Source organism: Arachis stenosperma, chromosome 4 (assembly GCF_014773155.1).
Source record: "Arachis stenosperma cultivar V10309 chromosome 4, arast.V10309.gnm1.PFL2, whole genome shotgun sequence".
In the NCBI taxonomy this organism is placed as follows: Eukaryota; Viridiplantae; Streptophyta; class Magnoliopsida; order Fabales; family Fabaceae; genus Arachis; species Arachis stenosperma.
This window is the reverse complement of record NC_080380.1, coordinates 95,634,683-95,660,295: the sequence shown is the minus strand read 5'-3', so window position 1 is coordinate 95,660,295 and position 25,613 is coordinate 95,634,683. Positions and strand designations below refer to the sequence as shown.

Sequence of the window (25,613 nt, the reverse complement as noted above, 5' to 3'; positions counted from 1 at the left end):
AAGATTCCAGATCCAAGGAGCTTTCAGATTCCATGCTCCATTAGGAGCACAACCTTTGACAAAGCCTTATGTGATCTGGGTGCAAGTATCAACTTAATGCCCTTGTCTGTGATGAAGAAGTTGCAAATCAAAGAGGCACAACCAATAAGGATAGCATTACAAATGGCAGACAAGTCTCTAAGATATGCATATGGAATAGTGGAGAATGTCTTGGTCAAGGTGGGAAAATTCTTCCTCCCAGCAGATTTCGTGATCCTTGACATGAGAGAGGATGAAAATGCCTCTATAATCCTAGGAAGACCATTCCTAACCACTAGGAGAGATTTGATCGATATGAAAAAAGTCGTATTTGTTCTGAGGGTGCATGAGAAATTTTTAATCTTCAAGGTTTTTAAATCCATGAAAAACACTCAAGTGAAGAAGATAGATGCATGAAGGATGAACTCACTAATTCAAGTCTTCAAGAATCCCTTAATGAGGTAAAACAAAGTGTGCAGCTCAAGCCTCCTTTGGTGGGACTCAATACTATTCTCCCTAACATCAAACCTAAATTTGGTGTTGGGTGCACATCATCCACCAAGGAGAAAGTTTTCAAGAAGAAAATACCCAAGGAATGGAGAAAAAAAAAAGATCCACACTGAAGATTTCTCACTAAGAATGAAAGTGGTGTTGACTAAAAGCCCAAGCTTGCCTCATATAGTAAATAGGATTCTATCTCTTGAGCATATTGAGTTAATCCATGAGAACACAGGAAAAAGATTCACAGTGAGAGATGAGCAGCTAAAGCACTATGATCAACCCTCACCTTAGCAGAGCTGGCCATCAAGCTAGTGACAGTAAAGAAACACTTGTTAGGAGACAGCTCAACCCTTAGTATCCTTTGATTTCATGCTCAGTTTAATTTTTCATTCATTGTTATTTATTTTTGATATTTTTTGTTTTCCTTGGTCTAATTTTGTTTATGGTCATACAAAGTGTTAGAATAGGAACAAGAGAAATCTGGAAGAGAAACATAACACTCTGAAGAGTATTTTACTTGAGTGATATGGCGCTAAATGCCAGAATGGACGTTCAGCACTAGAGATGGCACAATTATCAAGGAGCTCTCTGATGGGTGGCGCTAAACGACAGGCTAGGCATTTAGCATTGAAGAGCACACAAATCGAGGTAGAATTACAATAATTTGGGAACTAAACATCAGGCTGGGTATTTGGCGCCTGAATTGGCAGCTAGGGTGCTGGTGTTAAAAGCCAGGGAGGGCGTTTAATGCCCTGGATGGTACAAAACCCAAGAGCATATGCCTTATAGGGCGCTAAAGGCCTCATCCCTCAATTTTTAAAAAAATAATTTGCAATACTGGCGTTAAACGCCAGGAAAGATGTTTAACACCCCAGATGGCACAAATTTTATAGCGTTGTGGCGCTAAACGCCGAGGTTGGTATTTAGCGCTAGCAATGCAGAATTTGATTTTGAAAAAGGGTTTAAACATTGCCAATGGTAACAATAATGGGTCTCACCCAATTTGACCATCACATCCACACCTCCCACTCCCTCTTTTTCCCTATCCTATTTTCCATTCCCATTCCTCCCCATATACCAATCACACCTCCCATCACCCTATCATATCCCATCAATCCCACCAAATCTTTCTTTCCTGTTTCCCAACCGTTACCCTCATCCCTATTCAATTCAATTCCAATTTTTTTTCAATTTACCTCATCCCCTCCCTCAAACCCGAACTCCCATCCCTCCCCCTCTATAAAATACAACTCCTTTTTACTCTTTAAGTACACCACCACAATCACACTCCACCCTTCTTTTACACTTCTTACCAGGTTCCTTTCTCTCTTTATCCCACCTTCCATTCTCCATTATATTCTCATACCCCCCTTTATTTTCTGTTCCCTTTCACTATTTCTTTTTCTTGTTCTCTTTTTCTTTACTCGAGGACGAACAAAATTTTTAAGTTTGGTATTGGAGCACTGCTTTTCTTCTTTATCATATTCCATATGGCATCCAAAACTGGAGAATCCTCTTCAAGGAAGAAAAAGAAGAAGGCTCATACAACCGGTCCATTTGACTATAACCGATTCTTCTCCAAGACCCACGAGGATCACTTTAACAAAGTTGTGAGCAAAAAGAATGTGATTCTAGAGGTCCGATTTGATTTGTAACCGGATGAATATTTAGATATCTGGGAATAAATTCTGAGGAGGGATTGGGGAGTTATATGCAACCCCATGATTGATGTTAGTGTTTTGATGGTTAGGGAGTTTTACGCCAATACTTGGATGACTTACAAGCAGTCAAGGGTATGAACCCTGACCCAAAGAACTTGTGCACTATGGTTCGAGGGATTATCCTAGAGTTCAGTCTAGAGAGGGTGGGGGATATACTTCAGTTACCACCATCCAGAGATGACCCTCACTCTTACACTATAAGCATCAACATTGATTAAAGACTGGACTAGATCCTCACTGACATATTCCTCCCTAGAGCACAGTGGAGGCGTGATTCCAAGGGGCAGCCATATCAGCTGAGAAGGCATGATCTGAAACCAATTGCTCAGGGATGGATGGAGTTCATTCAGCACTCTATCATCCCTACGAGTAATCGGTTCGATGATACTATTGACCGAACTGTGATGATTCACTGCATCATACTTAGAAATGAGGTGGAGGTGCATCTTGTAATCCCTCAGGAGCTGTACAACATACCTACGAAGGCTTCCACTTCTGCTAGATTGGCCTTTCCTCACCTGATCTTCTGTTTGTGTGAGGCCGCTCGAGTTCGCATTCATCAAGACACTCCTATTGATGTTGATAGGCCGATCAATCAGAGTGGTATGGAGTATGCCAAATAGCTTGGACGAGCACCACCTTAGGAGCTAGTTTTCCTCCTTAGCAGAAGCAACCTGAGATGTCCTCGGGATACTATTTCCCTACTCATGATTATTGGGATCAGTTGACTACATCTATTGGGTAGCTGACATCATCAGTCAATCAGTTGAAGATAGAGCATTAGAACCAATCTATCCTCCTCTATCAGCTAGTGGAGGAGCAGCAGAGTCAGAGGCGAGAGTTAGAGGACCTGAGGTGTTGGAGAGGATTCCCGGAGAGAGCAGCCACCAAGACTGAGGTAGTTGAGTTTTATTATTTGCTACTTTACTTATTTCCTGTTTTTCTAGTTATTTTATCTTGTATTCTATTATCTGTTTAAATCTCTTTGCATAATCAGTAGTATTTCCATTTTCTTTAGTTTAGTTGATTTGTTAGTAATCTATGTTTTTGTTGAAAAGTGTCTCATGTATTGCTCATCAAGCTTATAAAAAAGAAAAATAAGGAAAAGAAGTAGGAAAATTGTATGAGACTTGAGTTATATATTCTGAGTTGTGTCAATTATTTTGATGTGGTGGTATTATCTATGATTCTGAATGTATGAATTGAATAGTGCATAATTGACATTGAAGTCAAGAATGTTGATTCTTGGGGTACAAGAACTTAGAAAAATATTATGGACTCTCTAAATTGAGTAAGAAATTGATCATTGAAGCAAAAATAAAATAAAAAGTAAAGTACAAGGCTCTGAGCATCAATGGCTAGAAAGTTTAAGTATGATTAAAATCTCAAATATTTGTTTTCCTAACCATGCGCTTGTGGCATGAATGTGTCAAGTAACTCTTGAGACATAGCACTAAGAGTCGAGACCAAGTGCAATTAAAGTAAAAGAAAAATTAGAACTCAAAGAGTTTCCTAGTTAAGTGCTTGTGGTATTTTTGTGTCACGTTAAGCTTGAGAGAAAACACTTAGAGTCACGGCTAGGATCAAGGTGCAAAGCACCAAAGAAAAGACAAGAAAAAGCTGTGTTCAAGAATTAATCAGAGCTTGAAGAGAAAGATAATCCATAATATCATTCGACTTCTAGTTCTGAAGGGTATCAACATTTCTAAGCTTCAAAGGATAGTGAGATGCCAAACCTATTTAGAATCACAGTGTCATTAACTCATCAGTAATTGGATAGGAGCTTAAATGAACACTTAAGTCTTAGGTGATTTCTCTTCTTAGTCCTATATTATTTTTAGTTGTTTGAGGACAAGCAATAGTTCAAGTTTGGTGTTGTGATACATGAGCATTTTTCTTTATTTTCTGTTTATTTTAAGTTAGAATTTAATAAGATTTTAATTTTATTTTAGTGTTTGAAACCCCTTTGGATGCTACTTTGAGTTGCTTTGGTGTTTTAATCATTTTAGATGAAGTTTGGATAAGTTTGGCAAAGTTCGTATGCAAAAAAAGAGAAGAAAAATAAATCTGCCATGCTGGCGCTAAACGTGGACCTGTGCGTTTAGCGCCAGCAACTCAGAAACACAAAGAAGCTCTCTGACCACTGGGGCACTAAACGTCAAACCTGGGGTTTAGCGCCAGCAAGCCAGAATTGAAAGGAGACTTTCTGCCCTCTAGGGCGCTAAATGCCAGCAACGCAGATCAAGATTTACCAAAGGAGCATCTTTAGTTGGATTTGCCTTTTAATTATTGTATTTTTTTTGTTTTAGTTATTTTTATTTACAAATAAAATCTTTTAGGTCTAGAATTTATTTTTTTTATTTTAGTTTCAAATCAAAATTAGGTTAGATATAAAAGAAAAAAGATTTAGCCCTTCGAGGAATCTTCTCTCTTACGGACTTCATTCTACAGTTTATCCTTTTTTGAACCCTAGTTTTCTTTCTGAGTCATGAGCCACTAAACCTCCTTGGTTAAGGTTAAGAGCTCTGTTTATTTCATGGATTAATACTATTACCAATCTATTTTGATTAATGTATTGATTTCAATTTCAAGGATTACTTTTGTTCTTGAATATATTGGAAAATAATTCTTATTCTACATGAATTGAATATATTGGAAAATAATTCTCATTTTACATGAATTCTTGTTGATTCTTGAAAAAGTTATCTCACTTGAATATTAACTTAAAAGTAAATTCCTCTTAAACTGCTAATTGCTTGGACTTAACGGGATACATGACATATAATCCTCTTATATTTGGGTAATTAGGATTTTTTGTGGCTAATAAATTAGAATTGAACCCAATCTGTATTAAGTGACCAAGAAATTGGCGGTTGATTAGGTTATAGGAGACTAAATTACTAAGGAATTAAGGTTTAGTCAATTACGATTTGCTATGAAATAAATCTTGCATGATTAAAATAGTTGGTAAAAAATTGTAATCTGGAAGAGTAAACAACTCCACAACCTTGACTATCTTCCCACATATCTTTCACATATCTTTCACACCAATTTTACTGTTTGCTTTTCTTATTCTCTGAATTTCTGTTTAATGCTTTTGAACCTTAAAACATCATTTTCTGTTTGCCTGACTAAGTGATTCATTCGACTATTGTTGCCCAGTCCATCAATCGTCATGAGATCGACCTTCACTCACCTAGGATATTACTTGGTACCACCCAGTTCACTTGTCAGTTTAGTTATAGACATTCTAATTTCGCACCAAATACATGCTCATAATACCGCAAAATTTTAAAAATTTCTTTAATTGAGGGTTTAATAATTAAGTGAATGGATTGCCACCAAGATGCCATATTTAAATGGGAGACACAATTTAGCCCAAAAAGAAAATAGAATAAGGCTTGAGCCTACAACTACTCAGCTAATTACATAATATATAGATTACAAATTACTACATAGGTGGTTAATTAGATTAAATTTTGCAATCATAACACTTCAATATTTGGGAATGACTAATACTAATGTATCACAAGGTGCTTATGTGAATTATTGTGTATAAAAGCAAAACCAGAGAAGTCTAACAAGAATATAAGTATATTATGTGCATTAATACCTTGGTAATAACTAGAAAATGATACAATGAACACAAAGTTAGGGTAAAAACAAGTATCATTACGGAAAAAAAAAAAAAGAGGATATGTATGATCAGATATGAAACTGCGATCATAAATTAGAGAAGTTCGAAACAACAACATTATAATAGCAAGAATAACATTATCAAAATTAAGATTCAATGTACGAAAATAGAAAAAGAAAAGAAATAGACAGAATCATCGATACTTGCAAAATAATAACTAGCGGTGATGAACAAATACGAGCGAAGAGGATCGAAGCTCGGAACACGAGCGAAGAGGATCGAAGCTCGGAACACAAGCGAAGAAGATCGAAGCTCGAATTGCGAATAGAGAGAATCGAAAGTCGAACACAAACAGAAAAAATCAAAGCTTAAAACTGAAGGACAATAATGATGAATGAACAGAGAAGAACACATGTCAATGTCTTCTCTATTGCCATCATCAAAGAGAAGAAGATGAAGATGAAGATGATTTAACAGAAAAGAATGCACATCAATGTCTGGGGAAGATGAAGATGATTTGACAAAGAAAAATGCATGTCAATGTCTCCTCCATTGCCATTATTGAAGAGAGGAAGATGAATATGAAGATGATTTTGTGTCTGTAATTTCAAAAATTAAGATTGGAATTTTGTTTTAGTGAAAGATGAAAATGATAAATTGAATTGATTTTTTTTTAAGGAAAAAAAATATTTTTTGTTAAAATATTTAGAGAAAAAATTATAATTTAAAAAAATTAATTTATTTTAAGCAACACTTATAAGTTGATGTTTATTAAAATTTTAAAAGTAACTTTATAAAATATAATATATAAATACAGTAAATATTGCCTATTTAATTTATTAAAACAACATTTTTATATATTTTTTAATTAATTAAAAAAAACACTTATAATATGTTGATTAAAGAAAGTTATAATAGTCTTATTTTTTTTTTGTAATAAATATTCAGAGTTGTTTTTTATTATTTTAGACAATATTTAAAATTATTGCTTAGAATACATGTTGCTATATAGATAAAATTTGTTGTAGTGCGAAAAGAAGTTATATATTGCAAACGTGATTCACATGTTGACGTTCATATATGCAAGAGAGAGAGATATATGTAGAGGGAATAGAAGAAGTAAAACTATAGAAGGGTAGTTGTCATCTAATACTCATACGGAAAGTCGGATATGCTTAGTTTTCCTCTACCTTTTTCTTGATATATATATTTATGCATGGCTGGACAGAAAACTTCAGTTTAATTTCCTCATCAATGCTATCGCGACAATATTGTTTACTTTCAAAGAAAAAGGTTTCTCATATATTTTCTTTTCGTTCTTTTTGGTCAGCAGCTTCGTCAATATGAATCTCCTCATTTTTCCACTACAATGGGGCTTTCTTCTTTTAACTTCTTCCTTATTATTGGCTTTATCCTCAACGGTGGAATACACTTTTAACGTAATTAGCATTTCTGACCCTCTCTTTTTGTATCCTCTATTTGTTGCTTTTACATTTTTATTTTATATATTTAACTGAATAATTACTAGAGTGACTTTAGATTTGATTGACGTCCTCTGTATTGTCTATAGGGTAAAATAAATAAATAAATATCTACCCTTTACATTAGAATATATAGGGATATCTAAGTAAAGTTTTGTAATTAATTATTAATTAAAAAATAAAAAAAATTCAAAGACTAACAGAATTTATTGTTGTCTAAAAACAAAAAATTTTTTAGTCTTATAATATTTTAATTAAAAAATTACTTAATTAATGAGTTAAAGGATAAAGTGGCCGTAACGGATAAGATAAATGAAAAGGAATAGAAATATTTGAATTTCCATAAAAATGAGATTTCATATTTTGCAGATTGAAAATACAAGCATGCAACGGTTGTGCCATGAGGAATCCATAGTTGTAGTTAATGGAAGTCTCCCTGGACCAACCATTGATGTAAGAGAAGGTGACACTGTCATAGTTCATGTACTCAACCATTCGCCCTACAATATCACTATTCATTGGTAAATAACCCTCTCCTTGAATATAATTTATGGAAATAAAGTATTAAATTGGTCCTAGGTTTAGGCGTAATTCTGTTTTGGTTCTTAAAGTTTAAAGTGTTCTATTTGAATCCAAAAAAGTTTTATTTAGTATCAATTTAGTCCTACAATGAAGTCAAAATTAAATAATTAACAAAATGTCTTACATAACAACAGTTCAAGAACAAAATCGATAATATGGAGAATAAGTACAAGCTCCAAAGGCACAAAATCAACCATTGATGCATCAATACATTTATTTATCATTTTCTTTAGTTTTATAGAAAATATTTTATTTATATTATAAAAAAATAATAAATAAATGTATTGATGTATCAATGATTGATTTTATGCCTCTAGAGCTTGTACTTATTCTCCAGATTATCGATTTTGTTCTTGTACTGTTGTTATGTAAGACGTTTTGTTAATTATTTAATTTTGACCTCACTGTGGGATTAAATTGATGCTAAATAAAACTTTTTTGGATTCAAATAGAACACTTTAAACTTTAAGGGTCAAAATAGAATTACGCCCAAATCTAAGAATCAATTTAGTACTTTACCCATATTTTAATTGTTGTTGTCAAAAGTTTGCTTGGAATTATCATATATGAGAAGCGAAGCCCGTGTTCAAAACAAAGGGGAATGTGAATTTTCAAGACTTTTTATGAAAAAAAGTTTAAATTTACACTGTTTATCACATAAGTATATTATATGTACTGACACGTTATTAAAATAAAATAAAACTTTTTATAGTCAAATAAACTTCTTTTAAATAGTAAAAATACAACATATTAAAAATATTCTAATTAAATATTTCATAGGTTGTGTTTGAAGTTTGTTTTAGAGGCGCAAATACAAAGAAAATGAAATATGTAACACCCTACTATATAGAATTATATGTTTAAGTCATAAATATTTAGAATGACATCTAAAAATAAAAATATATATATACATAATATTCGAAGAAATATAATAGAGTAAACTATCATTTATACCCACAAAAGTTGAAATTGCTGACATATCTATCTATAGAAAAAAGAAATTACCATTTATACCCATAAAAAATTGTGTTTACAGGCAAAATTATTCAAACCCTAAAAAATTATCTAAAATCCTTAAATTACCCTTATCTTCACCACACCACCTCCTTCACTCAATCACCTTTCTAACCCTAACTCTCTTCACCCAGCCACCACCCCTCTTTCCCTTTCTAATCTCAAATCCCACCACCATCCTCTTCACCCAGCCATCACCCTTCTTTCTCTTTCTAACACACTCTCACCATTACTTCCCACTCAGTCCCCATCGCTGCTCCAATGGCTCCTTGCCACACCCTCCTCTTTTTCATCCTCACAGTCACAGCAACACTTGCTGCCGTTTCCCCGGAGAAGAAGAGCACCTTCACGGTGCAAGTCCACCATAAAGCCAAGCCCTCCATCTTCCCAACCCATAAGCACTGGTACGAATCCTCTCTCGCTTCTATTATCAACCATGCCACTGCAGCTAAAACCACCACCACCGCCGCCTCCGCCGCCATCCTTCACACTTACGACACTGTCTTTCATGGCTTCTCACCAAAGCTCTCACCTTTAGAGGCCCAGAAGTTGGAATCCCTATCCCACGTCATCGCAGAGATCCCGGAACAGGTCTGCCAACTCCACACTACCCGCTCGCCGCAGTTCTTGGGCTTCAAAACTGGCGGCAGGGCCGGCCTCCTCAAGGAGACGAATTTCGGTTTAGATCTCGTCATTGGAGTCATTGACACCTGTCCTGACAGAGAGAATTTCAACGACCGCGACCTCAGCACTGTTCCTCCCAACTGGAAGGGCAGCGGCGGTGGTGGTTCTACGACACAGAAAGAGGTGAAGAAGGTTGGCTATGACGGCGATAAGGTAGCGTGAAGAGGAGGGTCTCTGACGAGGTAGGCTCTGGTTTGAGGCCGATGGTGATGGTGGCGAGGAGAAGCTGGCGCGGTGCTCCTGGGCTGGCGGAGGTCCGCGACGTTGCTAGCGGAGAAGGGTGAACGATGATGAGGAGGGTGAGACGGTGGTTTATAGTTGATACTGGGATTGGGTGGCTGAGAACATTGAGAGAGAGAGGAGGGAGGAAGGAGATGATAGTGTAGAGAGAAGGGTAATTTAGAAATTTTAGATAATTTTTTAGGGTTTGGATAATTTTGCTTGTAAAAATAATTTTTTATGGGTACAAATGGTAATTTCTTTTTTCTATGGGTAGATATGTCAGCGTTTTCAACTTTCATGGGTACAAATGGTAGTTTACTCAAATATAATATAACTAGATGCCTGTAGAAAAAAGATAATAAAACAATAATTATATCATTCACGAAGCATTAAAGATAAAAGTATTAGATACATAACAAGAGGGACATAAATATATACAGAAGATTCAGAATAGATAGATAAGTAATACTAGTCTCGACCTGTGAAAAAAAGGTCGGCTAAACAATATTACAGCAGCTCAAAGTATACAAAATATATCATGCTTCTCTATAATAAAACTTTTAAGGGGGAATATACAACTACATGTCAAAAGTGAAGAATAAATATCTACGTACAAAATAAAATCCAAAACATAAGTCTTCGCTTTCGCCACAAGGATTCCTACACGCTTAGAGAGGTGCGTCACATTCTGTATCTGAAAATCAACAAATTCCATAATGAGTAAGAAACCAAAGGTTCCTAGTAGGGTAATAGTGTCTAATAGAGACTATGTAAAACTACATGAATCCACGAGGCAACAATCCTAGTCTCCAAACTCACAAAGTTTAAACTTAGGATTCTTTCTAATCCAAACAGAGTCAACCTTCTAAATATCAACTATACATATACCCCTAGTCTCATTTGTTTCAAGTAAATCATCATTATCTTTGCTCAGTTTTAAAGTCTCTTAATCATGCATTTAATTGTTCTAATCCAGTCATGTCTTTTCAGTCTTAAACAATTATCATTATTAGAATTCAATCTTAATAGTATCAGTTTATTCTCAATATTTAGCCTCAATATCTTCAATTTTCAATCTTTTCAATGATTAGTTCAGTATTCAATAGTAGCAAATACAAGTAATAAATAATACAAGTCAAACACAATTAGAGAGCATGTATAGTAAGTATTTTAATTAGCAATTAGTAGAAATATACAATTAGTTAAGTCAAAATAATACGCACAATCAAACAATAGCAAATAAATGCACATGATGCATGTCTATCTTACTGGCCATGAGCTCACGTGTGGGTTAAATTGTCAAAATCCGACACATCCGGTAGCTAACCCAGATATTGTCTCTTGATTGCGCCCCCCAGGAAGAAAATATCTGGACTTATCACAAGCCAATCTCAAAGGGAGAGTGTCCTCTCACTTGTCTTAGAGGAAGAATGCTTTGTCACTTTGCAATCAGATAGAACGTGGGCAAACAACCCACCACATCCCCAAAAGGAGCTTTCTAAGTTTATCACAAGCTAGTCTCAGAGGGAGAGTGTCCTATCACCTGCCGCAAAGAAATAGTATCCTGTTACTTTCTCATTGGGGTATCATTCTGTCTCAGAGGGAGAATACCCAATCACCTTCCCCACGTCACTCCATAACCACGAATAAGTAGGATGAGACCTCCGTCCTTGTCGGGTACAAGTGCCAAACCAAATACGCAAGTATGACGAAGATCACGACCTTGCCACGTAAGCAGAACAAACCTCCGACCTTGCCAATCCAACCATTCAGGCCACAATCAGTCGACATCAATGTCTTTAACCAATTTTCTAAGTTATTATATTTATTAACCATAATCATTTATTAATTTATCAAACTTAGATTCATTAATCTCAATTCTTTATGAAGTAATTAATTTTGTTTTCTCATGAGAAGGATAACACCGCCGTCCTCACTGTGGACAGGACAAGGCCACCATTTCCACTTAACCTGGAGCAAGTGGGACGGAGCCACGATCTTTGTATCTTACCCAAGCAAGTTTTTAAATCTTAATCTGGAACAAGTGGAACAAACCACAACTTTTGTATCTTACCCAAGTGTTTCAAATCCTAAACCTAGAGTAAGTGGGACAAACCACAATCCTTACATCTTACCTAGGTAACTAATCAATAATCACCACAACTTATTAGATTATTTATTAACCTTATTCATTCATTAACAATCAACCTCGTTATTCTGTGATCGGGATGAAACCACCGTTTTCACAAGTTATTGGATTTATCCACACTCCTTTTAGAGCTTAAACTCCTCATTAATACTAAAATAGACATTCACTTCCTTCTTAATATTTGGATGGAGTCAAGTCGTGAGGTGGTCGCGCCCCTCATAAATGTCCTGCATCATTTGCTGAAGTTATCTAACTATCCAGTGGTCGTAGATTTTTCTGATCAAGATATCATGTTTTCTATCCCATATAAATTTCTCATGTATAAAGTAATTCTATAACATTAGTTAGCCGAAATAAAATACGGTTAATTAAACAACATTGAGTTCTTACCGTCAACTTCTGAAAACATCGCTCTTTGGTCTCAGCAGAGTCTTCGTGTAGCTTGGCCTTGGATTGTCATCCATAGACTTAATCACATTAGAGATCTCATGTGTACATGCATTGTTATTTGGTACAAACTTATCAATAAAAAACTTAAAATTAGCAAACACATAAAAGCAAATAAAACTTACCAAATTCAAATAGATTGTGGATAAAAGACATTAAAATAGTACTCATGCCTGTATGCCATCAAGCCAAATTATCATCCGTATGATGAATGGTGGTGGAGGAAAATCTGGCTAGACGCATTAGAGGAATCACGCACCGTGGTCTCTATCACTGGAGTTGGAGGGAGTCGTAGTTGGGGTTCGAGATCATGATGAACTACTGGTCTAGTAGACCCGCCTGTGACGTCACAAGGGTCAACAGGGTAGTCGGGGGTAGAGAGCGATGACTGAGATGTCCCTGAGGTACTGATAGTAATTAAACCTTCCATCTACCACGACCCCGAATAATCCTAAAAATAATTATACAATGAATTAGAATAATCCTATAAAAAATAATGCACTTTCATTGACATAGTAAATGAGTACAACCTAATACTTTAAATTTAACCTATCTTAACAACTTAAATCCTCTAGCTAAAAATAAAAATTAAATCTAACTCGAGCATAATACTAATTATCAACTAAAACACAAATTAGATATAGAGGCAGATAATCGAGCACTTGGCGTGCAAAAGGATCAAATAACAATAAATAGCACAACCAAATATTCTTTCAACATCAATTTGCACAAATTAGCATCAATGGTACAATAATCAACAGCACATTGCAGAAAGTTAGCTAAAAATCAATCAATCCAGTCCAAACAAATTGAAATTCAAATTTGAGAAACATAACATCATGTTGAACTATATAAACTAACAGTAATTCTAATAAAAAAAATTCTAATTATTATCTAAATCATCTAACCAGCAGAAAATAATGATAACCAATTCCACTTACTAGAAATTAACATATAACTAAATTCTAAATTAACTTAAACAGAAAAAAAGGGATCATTGAATCTGAGCTTTGAGCAGAACAAGAAGAACTCAAGGAAGCAACAGTCGCTGCTAGTGGAACGTCATGGCGATGCTGGGGGAAGCTCAAACGGCGAGATGAACAGAGAGGGAGAGAAGGTTTTGTGGCTGAAGTTGGGTTGCGAAGGGGAGAGAATGAAAGAAGGGGTTAGTTTCGGTGAGGGAAAGAGGAGGCGGCAAAAGGGGACTACAGAGGCACTGCCAGTGGCGGCGGGGAAGAAGAGAGGGTAGAGAGAGAGAGGGGGATTCAAAACGAAGGGAGATAGGGTTCACGCTTTGAATTTTAGGGATAGTTACCGTCGAATTTAGTGGCAGATAAAATTCGACGGTAACGGTTTGCGGGTGACCAATGCGCTGCGTCGCACTAAATTGAGTTACTGCTGGATTTACTGGTGGATAAATCTGATGGTTACTAATCCATGCCAAATTTCCGTTTTTCTCTCCAATTATTACCAGCGGCTTTGCTATTGAAATAGCAAATCCGACAGTAAAAGTTTGACACAATAAAAATAGTTTTCATTTTCATCAATAAATTAAATCTGACTGTAAATTTCTGATGATAATACACAACACTAAATCTGCCGGTAAATCTGATGATGATACTCAGTATTTTTCTTGTAGTGCTAACACTCAAACCAAAAATCTTCTTGGTAGTTGAGCAGGAAGTCAAGTAGCTAACCATAACAATCCAGTTTTTGTGCATTGGTTTTAAAAGAGGTGTTGCATTATTACTATCACGATTGGAGGGAGAAGGAGTAGAGGCTGAACATGAGCTTCCATGGCGACGCGTGAGAGGAACTCTAGATTTGTGGAGGGAGAAGAGGAGGTTGGGATGCGGCTGTACGTCGTTATCGCTCTCTAAGATTCAAAATGTTCTGAGCTTCGGCGAAGAAGAAAAAGAAGAGAAGTGTAACACCCTACGACATAGAGCCTTACACTTAAGTCGTAAAGCAGAGGTGGCAAGGTATTACGACCTCTAAAAGAAAAGGATATGTACACAAATATAGTTGGATGAAATCATATCTAGGAGCCTTGAAGGAAGAGCTAAACAGAAATAATAAACAGAAAATCGTGTCACTCTCACATGAATATTCGTAAAACAGACAGGTAAAATCGAAAGAAAACTATATATATATATATATATATATATATATATATATATATATATATATATATATATATTAGAGTTCCAAAACTCAGATAGCAAACTCCAGTCTCAACCTGCGAAGCTAAGGCCAGCCATAGTATATATATATATATATATATATATATATATATATATATATATATATATATATATATATATATATATATATATATATATATATATAACCCAAATCAAAACTCAAACTACAAAATAAACACATGTATCTCCAAGTCGACCTCTAGGAGAGACAAAACACAAAATATACATGTGGAGATTTCATAAACATGTATACATAGCCTAAAATCAAAATATGACGGTCCAAAAGGTAGTTCTTCACTTGTAAGGAGGGTCTCCAGACGCTCAACGAGGTGTCTCTCGACCTGCATATGAAAAACAAAAAATATATGTGGAATGAGAACCGGAGGTTTTCAGTATGGTAAAGGTGACTGCATAGTTAATATAAAAGGTCCCGGGAGAGCCAGAGGTATTTCTAGAACTCCGACACTCATAATCATTCTTAAGGAAAATAAACTAAACCAAAAATTAGGTAAGTTATCTAAGGTACTCTAGTTCTAAATCTAACTTTAACTTAACTCTTCACTTTCTGACTCCTCCACTCCTCCGAGACATTGGTGGAACAACCATCTCCCCCTCACACCTTCGTCAAGAGGGATTTCTCAGAAAACATACACATACAGTTCAAGCAAGGAAAACACAGATAGAGAAGCATTTACAGCAAGTAGAACAAGTAGTGGATAAGCAGAATTAAATAGTTAAGCAAACCAAAACAATGCACACTCAAGCAAACAAACAAATGCATATGATGTATGCCTGTCCTATGGCTGATGAGTCTCATCTGTCGGTTATACAACCAACCCGATATGTCCTGGTAGTTAACCATTGGACAGTCCCTCTGTGCGTGCATCCCCAAGCTCAATAATATTCCATGGAGTCAAACTCCAAGCTCAAATATAATATTCCATGGAGTCACACTCCAAGCTCAATAGTATAGTATTCCATGGAGTTAAACTCCAAACTCAATAATATAGTATTCTATGGAGTCAAACTCCAAACTCAATAATATTCCATGGAGTCAAACTCCAAGCTCAAATATAATATTCAATATTCATATATATAAGTATGCCCATGGGAGAATCCGGGGAGTTAAAGTGCCGAGTCACATCTTGCGACAGAGGGTCAACAAATAGTCTCAAATACACAAGCGACATAATAATCTTTCTTTTTTAAAATAACACCTCAAATCAAAACTCCAATTCTTATAGAAACTTTGGCAGTATCTCCTCTAAAACTCGAATTTCTGCTACCCTTCAAGGGTCCCAACTATCAAATCAAACACCTCTCAGTCCTTCAAATCATTTCCAGTAACAAATTATTTCAAAATCAAACAAATACCAATATTAAATCTTTTCCTAAAAATAACCAACTTCAACAGCAAATTATTAACAACAGCTAAATCACACATTTTATTCCAAATACACAATCCATCAATTATACATTCAGTTCATTCCTATCTTAAGGTCTTCTAGCCTAAGTTTTCACGTGACATTAAACATTAACTACGAGAAATCAAAACCATACCTTCGTACAGAATCAAAATATTCAAAGCTTCGGAAAAGCTTTCTGACCGAGCTATCGAAGAAAAAAATGTCTAGAATCGTCTGTGCCTCCTAAAACTCCAGTTGGCCAAACTTAAAGGGTAGAGGAGCTACGTCACCATCAACTTCCACTAATAAAAAATGGTGTCAACGTGTAGAGGATAAGGATACGAATACTTTTACCGGATTAGATTTTTTATTGGAGTTACGAATTGCAAGAAATTGAAGCCGAAAGTTGAGAGGAATTTATGTTCTCTCTTTCTCTCTTAGTTACGCTCTCCTCTCCTTTTTTTTCTCTCTTACAATATTTACACACATATATATATATAAAAGCTTTATGAAAGGGAATAATAATAATAATAGTAACGTAGTGAATATAACAATGAATATATAATATTAGGGAGCAAAACTATATAAACTTATAATACATATAATACTCATGATAATTATACCCAATGTTTATAATAATAATAATAATAATAATAATAATAATAATAATAATAATAATAATAATAATTTATATATAAAGTTAATAATATATGAGTTATTAATCTAAGTGACATTAGTAACTTAAGGGTGAAAGGTATTTGATGAAGCATTAGCAAAGATAAACTCAATAAAAAGTATCAATATTTACTCATATCGGTAGATATCGAACTCAATAATAATATTATTAACTAAACTCTATTTTTAAATTAAAATATTAATTATTCAAATTAAAATATACATATAAATTTTATTACTTATAAATTAATAGAATTATAGTTTTAATTATGTAAAATATTTTATCATAATATATATATAAGAATATGAATTTGATTGAATTCAAATAGTTATAAAATTAGTTCAATTATTAATAATAAAAAAATTTTTAAAAATAAAAAATTCTAATTTATAAAATGAATTATAACTTATTTATATTTATATTTTTAAAATTGAGTTCGTTACAAGAAGACAAGACAACGAAGTCGTATATGTGTGTAATGTATTGATGAAGTTTTGGGAAATTTTCTTATATGGAGAATGAGGGATGAATCACTGAATCATTAATAGGAATGACAATTTTTTTTATTATTAGTTCAAGTAAATTAATTTATTTAATTATATTATATAAACTCCTTGTCCTGTGGTGTTATGAACTCGTCGGATAATGATAGTTTGTCTTTTAAAAATGATACTCGTACATTAAAATTAATTATTAAAATTAATTATTAATATATTTATGTATAAATATATATATAATTTAATTTAATTTTAATATGTATTTATATTATAATATATATTTTATATTAATAATTAATTTTAGCAACTAATTTTAAATTTTTAATATATATATAATATAGTGGCTTTTTTTTTCTTGAGATTGTGTTCATAATTAATTGGAGATTATTATTTGTAAAATTAATTAATAATTAACCAAGGTTTTGTTTTCTTTTTCTATTTTGTTAGTGTGAGAAGGGTCTGGCTGTGAGTAGGTAGTTACGATGGTGATGTTGGAAAGAGAAAAAGTGATGATGATAAAGTAGAAAAATTGATAATTAGAATAAAAATAAAATTAAAAAAAAGTTGACTAATTGTTAATCATAAAAAAACTTAATAAGAAAAATAAAATTAAAATTTATTAAAAATATTAAAGATAAAATTAAAATAAATTAAATATTAAATATATTTTTAAAATTTTTCTAAAATATTAAGAATAAAAATTATATTTTATTTTTATTAAAATAAAAAATTTAAAAATTTTCAAACTATATAGTGTAGTTAGGTATTAGTTATAATAAAAGTTCATATACAATTATTTTTATAAAATTAAAAAAATTATTAAAATAATAATTTAATAAAAATTATTAAATTATTTAATCGTTATTAACTATCAATTTTACTTAAAAATAGACACATACATATAGGTCTTTGTCAATAGCTAATAAATACAAATTGAGCCTCAATATATAGGTAACAAGTATCGCTTGAATTTATATGTAGGCATGGAGTTTATCAGCTTTTTAATGGTTGGGCAGATGGCACTGAATATGTAACTCAGTGTGGAATTGTCCCAAGAAACAGTTATACCTATACGTTCAATGTAACCGGGCAGGAGGGAACTCTCTGGTGGCATGCTCATTCATTTGATCTACGTGGCACTGTTTATGGTGCTTTCATAATTCGTCCTCCACTCGGTTCATCATATCCATTTCCTCGACCATATCAAGAACTTCCAATATTATTAGGTATTATTCATATTTTATTTTCTCTGTTTCCCGGCCTCTATCTTCCTTCTTCTTGTGTTATTTTTCTTTACGAAAATATTTAGGAATCAAAGTTTGAGAACCAAAAATAATTATAATTTTTTTCTTTTATTTATATTCATTAATTATTGTTTGAATAAATGTATAATATTAATTTTAGTGAGTGTGTAATTATAAATATTAAATTAAATTAAATAAAATAAAATAATTTTAGATTATTAGCTTCCTAGACTCTAGCATTACTCTTCCTTTATTAGCATATAACTTTCACATGTACTAAATTATTGTCAATTTGCATTATTATTTTAAATAAAAAAGTAGTAATTAATTTAAATATAAAAAATAAAAATTTAAATAAGTTTTTAATCCCTATAGAAACATGAGAATAATTCCAAAAGAGTGAGAGGAGTTATTTTGGTCGTGAGGTGTAGGTTGTATAACTATATATTATCACCCATAATAATAGTATAGGTATTCATTATTTATCTATTTATTAATTTATTATTTTATTTATTGAATATATATTATAATAATAATAAACTTGATTTTTTTTTGGGTGAGATAAATTTGATATATTTTCATTATGGTAAGCATTTTAATAATTTCTCCATGAACTAGCATTTCTGCAACTTGCATTGACGTCAATTTCAAATTGGACGAATATTGTTTCTAATAATCCGTCTCCAAATTTCAGTATTTTATGCAACGAATATATATAAACGGGGAATTTTTAGATAAAAGAAAATTGACTGGTGTTAGTTCAAATACAAAGAAAAAATTGTTGGTTATCTAATATTTTTAATATAAATTAATTAAACTATAAGTGAAATATATTTTTTGGATATATTTTCCTTTAAATTGCAGGTGATTGGTATAATGGTAATATCGTAGACATCGAGATAGAAGCACTCGCTGAGGGTCATGGTTCTAATTATTCAAATGCTTACACCATAAATGGCTTTCCGGGTGATCTCTACAATTGTTCACAAAATCGTACGTTGCCTCCCTCTCATGCTTAATTTGTAATATATACATATAAAACTTTCATCTACGTATTACCTGATCAGAAATAAGTTGCAAAACCGTTTGAGCTTGTTATTGATTTTGATAAAAAAATATTATTTGAACTACTAAAATTAATTATTATGTATTTATATAATAATATATGTGTAGTTTAACTCTTTTTTTTGTATTTTAAAATTACCAAATTTATGTAAGTTGTACACATACACTTCTAATTCTAAAGAGACCCTTGTTTAAAGGGTATATGTAATTAAACTATTTAAATATTATTCTAACTATTTTATATTTTTTAAAAGATGTATGGTTAATTATTGTATTCACTGTATTAGATATATAATTATTTATGTATTTTTTTTATAATTTTAAATTTTTTAAAAAAGAGATTTCATGATAAAATATTAGATCTTTTATAGCAAAAAAATTTAGAGATCAATCATTATAAATTACAGTGATCTCCCAAATAATATTCGATCAAAATAAATTATTTATAAGAAATTGCGACATTATAACAATTTTAAATGATAATTAGCTTAGAAAAAATGAATTAAATTAGATTATATTCTGTTAATACCTAATTATGCGAAATATTTGAGCACTCATAAAATTAGATGAAGTAATCAGTATTTTTATACTATCCATTTTGTGATTTAAAATGTGCTAAATGTCATACTAATAACTAAAATTATTTTTTAAAATATTTTAAAAATTTTAAAACATATTATCAAATTTTATGAGTACTGATATTTAAATAATAAGTCACGGTGATATTTTGACCGAAAATAAAATCCTTGATTTAGAATGAATATCATATGCCAAAAGAAAATAACTTAATTATTTTTTTTTCTATAAATATGTCTCCTCACATAATTAATTAAGTAGTTATTACCATTATTATTATTAGGATAAAGTATATTTTTTGTCTTTGAAGTTTTACAAAAATTTTAAAAATACATTTAAGTTTTGCTTTGTTTCAATTTTGTTATAGAAGTTTTCAATTTGCATCAACTATACCCATGACGGCTAACTTTTCAAAAAATATATATTATGACAAATTCAATAATAATTTTATAAAAATAACTTTTAACACAAGTAAATCAAGTATAATTTTCATGTATTTTTATTGGATTGGTCTTAAATTTTTTGAAAATTTAGCTATTAAATATATATTCGATGCAAATCGAAAATTTTTAGAACAAAATAAAATTTAAGGATATTTTTAAAATTTTTACTAAATTTTAAGGACAAAGTTGTGGTTTACATTCATGATTTACGTAAATTTCTTTGAGACAAAATTGTGATTTGGTTCTACCATTTATGATGTTAGTCTATATGGTTTACATATAGTAAAAGGGGATGTGCATGTAACAAAATTTAATTTAGGAGATTTTTGTAACTTAGATTTTTTTATTTTAATAAAAAAAAATCCTATGATATGACTTTGCACTTGCACTGTATAAAATTAAATAAACCATTGTCTTTTCAAACATGATATATATGTTTATTAGTTTAATCATTAATTCAACACTTGTATTTAGTCTTGTTTGGTATAATAAGTAACTGTGCATGCACACCATGATTATATTCCAGAGACATACAAGATGAACGTGACTCAAGGAAAGACTTACTTGCTCCGAATGATGAATGCTGCACTGGATAGCCATTTTTTCTTCAAATTAGCAAATCACAGCTTCACAGTGGTTGCCGTTGATGCTTCATACACAGTACCATATCACACGGATATCCTTGTCATTGCCCCTGGACAAACCGTTGATGCTCTTTTCACAGCAAACCAATCCAACGGTTCATACTACATGGCTGCCTCTCCTTACAATGTCGGTGTGCCAGCGTTTGACAAAACGACAACACGTGGCATTGTCGTTTACGGCAATGATGAAAATGAAACCACCACACCACCCGTGATGCCAGTTTTACCAGTCGTCAACGACACAGCAACGGCTTTTACGTTTTATAGTAACCTCACAAGCCTAGTGGGGGCCCCACATTGGGTCCCTGTGCCACTTAACGTGGATGAGCGAATGTTCATCACTGTTGGATTGGGCTTAGAACATTGCCCTGAGGGTGCATCGTGTTCAGGTCCCAATGGAGAAAAATATTCTGCAAGCATGAACAACGAGTCTTTTGTGCTTCCTAAAGGAAGAAGGTCTTCCATGTTGGAAGCTTTCTATTACAATATGAGTGGCGTGTTCACTACTGATTTTCCTGACCATCCAGTATGGTTTGACTTCACAAGCGAAAGTCTAAGTGATGACGTGGCAATCATGTATGCTCCCAAATCAACCAAGGCGAAGAGACTTAAGTTCAATTCAACGGTGGAGATTGTATATCAAAATACAGCACTTCTTTATGAGATAAATCATCCCATGCACATTCATGGTTATAGTTTCTATGTTTTGGCTCAAGGCTTTGGAGATTTCAATCCTAGGCTTGATCAAGCAAAGTATAATTTGATTAATCCTCAAATACGCAACACAATTGCTGTGTCTGCTGGAGGATGGGCTGTCATCAGATTTCAAGCAAATAATCCAGGTACCTACTTTCTATTCTCCCTTTTTTTTTCGGTTCTTAAGATTTGCTTTTTAAGTTCAAAAAGTAAGTGTCTGTGGTTGCATTAGTTTCATAAAATTATAAACCAACTAATAAGGTTGGAATAGTATTACGGTAACTATGTAACACACTAATATGGCTAGCTATGCATTCATTGTTTTCCTAATGTATATATATTTTACAGGGGTATGGTTTGTACATTGCCATGTGGATGATCACTTGGAATGGGGACTAGACATGACTTTTGAGGTTGAAAATGGACCAACTCCTTCAACTTCACTCCCTCCACCACCCATTGATATGCCTGAATGCGATATCAGTGCCAACATGTACAAGTGCATGCTTGAAACCAACAACACGTCTTGTTTTCTCTAAGAATTTGTTGTTAGTTATTTCGATTATCTTAATATTTTTTTTTTAGCATTTTAAAGGATTTTCATACCATGCTATGATAATAAAAGGCAAAATTGCTATTTTGCTACTTTAGTTTTGTTCCTACCTTTTGCAAAGGTAACGAGCGAGCTTATCAAATTCGGATACCCTAACTTGAGTAATGTTAATATTAGACTGGGGTTACTTGCAAAAGTATTCCCATACTTATGTAGTGTTTGAGGTGATAAAGTGAATAATATGTTATCTCCTGAATTTTCTTTTTTCATTATTCTATTTTACCAGTGTAACATTATTAGGCATTTACTGCTTTTAATGTACACTTTTAATGGATTTGGATCCTCTAAAGTTTAAATTTTACTTTAGAAAGTAAAGTGTGATTTTCTCTTTCATATTTATTTTTGGTCCCACCTATGAAATCAATTGTGAGAGATCACACTTTACTCTCTAAAGTAAAATTCAAACTTTAGAGGATACAAATCCCTTTTAATACCATGATTTAGCACTTATGTGAGTTAGACTTATTTGTTTTGATGACATACCTGTTAACCTTTAGTGAGATCCCTTTAGTGAGATCGTAATATAGTATTCTCCCTAGTATTCTCATTTAGTCGCGTTCTCAATATGCTATCTTTGTCGAGAGCAGTGCCTCAACTCAAGTTTTTTTATTTAACGACTTTGTCAAGGATACCCGAGTTTAACAGGTCAAATTTAAACAGTTTGTTTTTTATTTATCTTAATCGCTAAAATCTTTGAGGAAAACTTTCAGGTTTCCTTGAATAGTTATGACCCTTGATTCTTGAACTTTATAAAGTAGTTTCTCTTTCCATCAATCAATGCCATATTATTTTTCAATTTAATACACTTCACTGCAACTTCTACTTACACTCTAAAATGTCTCCTTTTACTTTTCAAGAAGAAACTCCGAGGTTCCATCTCTTATCTCATCAGAAACTTCTCCATTTTTTACGTGTTTATTGCAATTTCACAGGAAAAGAAGTGTCGTCTTTTTTCTTTATTTTCATCAATTTAACTAACGCTCTTCGCTTTTTCAAGTAAGAAAAATATTTTTTTTCTCTTTTTTTAATCTTTTCAAGGAATCTTATCACATATTCAAAGAAAATTTTTTTAAAGTTGAAAAAGTAGAAGTCACTACTCCTTTTTTCATGACTTTGGAAGATGAAAGAGATTTAACCTTTATTGAAATTATAATGTATCTTCACCAAAAATTTAACTTCATGGTGTTAGTGCTTTCGAAAAGACGAGCATCCAAATGTTTCTAGAGCTGTGGAATGAACGACCCCTTAACCTGAGAAATATCCTAACGCTATTGGTAAAGTTTAATACTTTTTAATGCACTTTATTCTTTTTAATAAATTTTATTATTTTGACTTTACCATGTTACTAACTCCCCTTCTTCCTTTTTTTCTTTTTACAATTGACATAGCTGCAGGTTTCAAGGCTATTATTGCCATGAGGAGGAGGTTAGCCGCTTTTGAAACTAACATCATGACCATCCTTAGTGGGAATAGAGTTTTCTCCTCAGCCACAATGAGCAACCTTCTCCCTCCACCGAGATTCAATATGGGTGCTAGTTCCAAAATTCACAACTTAGATGACCTTTCTCCTACCAAATGTGCCTTAGAGTAGTTAAACCCTAAGTTTATGTTGAGCATCTGGCTTTATCTTCGAGATTTACATAGACTTTGATCCTAAATTTGTTAAAGAGAATGTAATAGTTGAGCATTATATTGTGCCTTATTTTGATAAATTTATTTTGATTATAGTTATTAATGTTGTGGAAGTTTGAAAAAAAAAAAAGACATCTTCGGATATTAATAAATCATGATATATATTTTGTATTTGTATTTGGGAATTAAGGTTCGTGAGACCATAGTTAGGATGACGATTTGATCTCATGGTTTGACTTCGTGAGTACTATTTTATTTAGTTTCAAATGAAATTTATTTTGAAGTCCTTAAACCTACTTTATATTTACTAATCTTAAGTTCTTTGTTGATAGGTTTGCACCGGATAACAATACGTATACATAGGAGTGAATGTGTTTAAGATGATGTACAACCACCCCTAGTCGAGCTACAAGAAAATTCCTACTGAGACCAAAGAACGATGATTTCATAAGTAGGCGGTAAAATCTCTACATATTCAAACTTTAGTTAGTTTCTATCATTATTAGGTATTTTATTTCGATTAAATAGTGCTAAATGTTTCTTTGTGCAAGAGAAACTTATATGGCAGAAGATTTACGATGCCATCATTAAGAAGATCTTCAACCATCGTATGGCTCGCTAGCTTCAACAGATGCTTGAGGACGTACATGAGAGGCACAACCACCTTACTTAGTGGCTCCGCCTGAATATTAAGAAGGCCTTCTACATATATTGGAAGACTGATGACGGTTCAGGAGTCACTGAGCCACACACAGGGCCAATAGGGCATCAGGCAGGTCATAAAAGTATACTGGCAGGTTAGCAACTTTTATGAAGACAAAGGTCAAGTTGGTATGTAACTTGTTTTATTTTGTTAAGTTTGTTTTATCATTGACATATAATGTAATTATCACTTGATTTAACGTATTGTTTCAATATGTGCGGTCTAAGTCGACGGATCGTGATGTGACGATGGTGGAGACCTTCAAGTATACTCACACCATGAAAGAGAACAAAGAGAGATTTGTCGACCAGCGGTCTGCAGATTATTATGTGAGTAAATGTAGTAGCTTAAATCATAACAAATATTCATTTTCAAATAACTGTTATCCTAATTACTTTTGCATATAATGTGATACGCATGAATCCTACATGCAGCTGATGCCTAGACATCTTTAGTAGTTTTTAGGATTCTTTTTCATTAATTTTCTTAGATTTTAATCAAATTTCTTATGTTTTCTAGTGAAATTTCAAAATTAATCAATTGTTTGGGATTATGTTTAGTATTATTATGTTTTCAGGAGTTTTTTTTTTCTCAAAATAATCAAGTTTTAACAAAGAAAATACAAATACAATCCAAGGAAGGGCTAACCAAGCCTAAAAAGAAGCAAAACTGAATGCCTAGGCTTCAGACATGAACGCTCGGAGGCCCAACACACATGCCCGCACTACAAGAAAAAAGGCCTGTTGGCACCCTTTTTT

At 32.8% G+C, this 25,613-nt stretch overlaps 1 protein-coding gene across 1 annotated transcript; it reads left to right on the top strand.

Moving 5' to 3' along the window:
- The first annotated feature begins 7,220 nt into the window (after window positions 1-7,220).
- On the top strand, window positions 7,221-22,446 carry LOC130975216 (laccase-7-like). The gene is made up of 6 exons (XM_057900036.1): window positions 7,221-7,316; window positions 7,728-7,879; window positions 18,221-18,465; window positions 19,348-19,476; window positions 21,094-22,053; window positions 22,256-22,446. Exons 1-6 carry the CDS (start codon window positions 7,221-7,223, stop codon window positions 22,444-22,446), a joined length of 1,773 nt encoding a protein of 590 aa, XP_057756019.1.
- Window positions 22,447-25,613: the final 3,167 nt, after the last annotated feature.

Bases quoted from the DNA above. Each gene is read 5' to 3' on its own strand.
- LOC130975216 (XM_057900036.1), top strand. From the start codon at position 7,221: ATGAATCTCCTCATTTTTCCACTACAATGGGGCTTTCTTCTTTTAACT. The intron at 7,880-18,220 runs GTAAATAACCCT...ATTTATATGTAG, and splicing joins TACAATATCACTATTCATTG to GCATGGAGTTTATCAGCTTT. The intron at 22,054-22,255 runs GTACCTACTTTC...TATATTTTACAG, and splicing joins ATTTCAAGCAAATAATCCAG to GGGTATGGTTTGTACATTGC.